Below are 2458 nucleotides of genomic sequence, written 5' to 3' on the forward strand. Positions count from 1 at the left end.
CTGCCTCCTGGGGCAGGCAGGCAGGACGGGGGGCTTCCCCTCCACTTCTACCGCAGCATTTTGTAGGTTAGGGTTGGGTTTTGGGGTTTTTCTTATATACACGTATAAAATTCTTTGAAGGAGAGGACAAATAAAGAGAAGCCTTTCATGCGGGTCCCTGCTGCTGGCCCAGCCTCTGCTCCCCGCTGCCATCCTCCCAGGGACAAGAGGCTGGAGGGGGCTCAGGTTCCCAGGGCGAAACCCAGGTGCCCCACATGGATCTGCCGTTCCAGAAAGCCTGGACCCCTCGAGACAGCAGGGATAGGACCTGGCAAACTCCTTGTCAGCTGGGAGAAGGAAAACAGAAAGCCTCTCCCACCCAGGCCCTCAGGGAGCACCATCGTCCCCATCCTCCCCGCCCCACAGCAACAGCCCTCAGTGATTAAGAAAAATCAGCCCAATTTTACTTTGATGCCTAAATGCAGCTAATTAACTGGGCGCTCTCAGGTTTGCCAGTTGTGACCAGCATGCCTCCATCACCTCCCACTGGCTCTAAAAACTTTTGCACAATGTGTCTTGCAGATGGAGATAAAAGAAATGCAAGAACAGAACAGTGCAAAGGGTCAGAGTGAACCCCTCAAACTTCTACCTTGCACCAAATAAATAATTTCTACTGGTTTCCAAGGAATTTGCCTTTGTGTCAGGTTACTTTGCCATGAAACATTCCTGCGTGTCCGGGCAGCGGCGCAGAGACAAGCCTCGCCCATCCCTGGGAGCGCGGTGCCCAGGGGCATTTCAGACTCCAGCACCTGCTGGGCCGGGCAGGAGAGAGAGAAACCTAAACTCTGCTCCTGGGATCCTCCAGCAAAGACAGACGGTGCTTCAGCTCCAGCACAGAATGCCCGGTGATGGCCGGCGGGCTCCGGCAGGGGTGGGGATGACCTGGAGCTGGGGAGCGGAGGTGCAGCTGCCAGTGCCAGCCCTGGGGAGGAGAGTGGCTCCAGCCACAGCTCCTCGGAGCTGGGTACAAACCACCCGTGACCCAGCTTTAGCCAACATTTTTATTTTGACAAGGAGAATGGAGCCTGCACTTTCAGAAGTCACATTTACTCGTCCCGCAACATGGAAGGCAGCAAGCGAGGGCTGAACCCAGAGCAGCCCAGAGCTCATGAGCCAGAGCTGCCCCTGTCCAAAGGCGGCAGGGCAGGGGCTGCCGACCTGTGCTGGGCCACGCCACAACAGTAACGGGCCCCAAAGAGCTGTATTAGAGCTCACCCTGCACCAGCACAGGCTCCTGATGCCATCAGAGCAGGCAGCAGGACGGGACATGCAAGCAGTTTCCCACGTAAGGGTCTGAATTTGCCCCTTGCTGAATCGGGACCGTCACAGCTTTACTCCTTACATTACCAGAGGTTACACAGAAATAAGAGGCTTCTTTCTATTGCTGCTCTGAGAGCCCAGGATCAGCCCAGCAGCTTAAGACAGAAACATGTTTAGCTAAAATACTCCTTAAAAAACAAAATGCTGCCATTGGCCTCTCCTCCCCCATGCACACCCGTGGGCTGCAAACGCGGTGCTCCAGGCACGCAGCCTGCTGCTGCCGCTGCCCCCCCCCCCCCCAACCCCCCCTCGGCAGACAAACTTACTTCTTGCTTTGTGCAGCAGCGTCAGATGAGCTCCATGGGCCTGCAGGGATGACTGGAAAAGCCGTTTTTATAGCAAGAGCTGTAATGGAGCAAGAGGGACAGCAGGGCTGGGGCGCGGGGGCCAGGGAGCTGCATGGTTTCTGTGGGGGACAAGGGGCTGGGCGATGCCACGCCTGGCAGGGCCACACCAGCTCATCCGCAGGTGGCACCACCCGAGCTCAGCCCACACACTTTGAAGCCCACAGAAAACAGGGCAAGAGAGAGACTTGTTTTCTTAGACAGTGTCCTGTAAAACTAAACAGCCTCCGTCTAAAACAGGTCTGTCCTCAAGCCACAGCAAACGATCTCCATTTCTGCGCTTGGCCACTGAAGCAAACGCAGAACATCTCTACCCGAAACATGAAATGGTTTGTTGTGGCCTCAGGCGCTGGCTGGGATGAAGTCCAAGTGGGATGAAGTCCGAGAGGGAAGCAGCAGAGCTGGGCACAGATGGGGTAAAGGGAGTGGAGAAGCTTCCTCTGTCTCACCCCTCCTGCTCCAGGGCTGACTGAAGGGCGTTAGTGAGGTCGGGATGTGCACAACACGCGAGAGCCAGGGCAGGGAGCTGCCCAGCGTCGAGATGGAGTCCAGCAGGTACGAGAAGATCCACTCCAGCTTTGTCGAGGGAAAGACATTCACTGCCCAGGCATCCTGCTGAGGGGCCAGAGCTGGGACGCTGCCTTCCCAGCTCATGTCTTGATAAGGATGTACCGGAGAATCCCGTTGACCACATCCAGCGTCTCATCGCTTTCCAGCACGATGTCATAGGCATCCAGGTACTTCACCCCACGCTC

At 56.6% G+C, this 2458-nt stretch overlaps 1 protein-coding gene across 1 annotated transcript in view; it reads right to left on the reverse strand.

Annotated features, from left to right (window-relative positions):
• Positions 1 to 1036: 1036 nt before the first annotated feature.
• Positions 1037 to 2458, reverse strand: part of NT5C3B (5'-nucleotidase, cytosolic IIIB) — a gene marked incomplete at its 5' end in the record, with an annotated part of 6459 nt that continues 5037 nt past the window's right edge. Inside the window, one exon of the mRNA XM_009327021.1 lies at positions 1037 to 2458. This exon is cut by the window's right edge and continues 4 nt beyond it. Within this exon, the coding sequence (XP_009325296.1) occupies positions 2354 to 2458 (105 nt within the window).

The sequence above is a fragment of the Pygoscelis adeliae genome, unplaced genomic scaffold (assembly GCF_000699105.1).
Source record: "Pygoscelis adeliae isolate BGI_AS28 unplaced genomic scaffold, ASM69910v1 Scaffold917, whole genome shotgun sequence".
Classification (NCBI taxonomy): Eukaryota; Metazoa; Chordata; class Aves; order Sphenisciformes; family Spheniscidae; genus Pygoscelis; species Pygoscelis adeliae.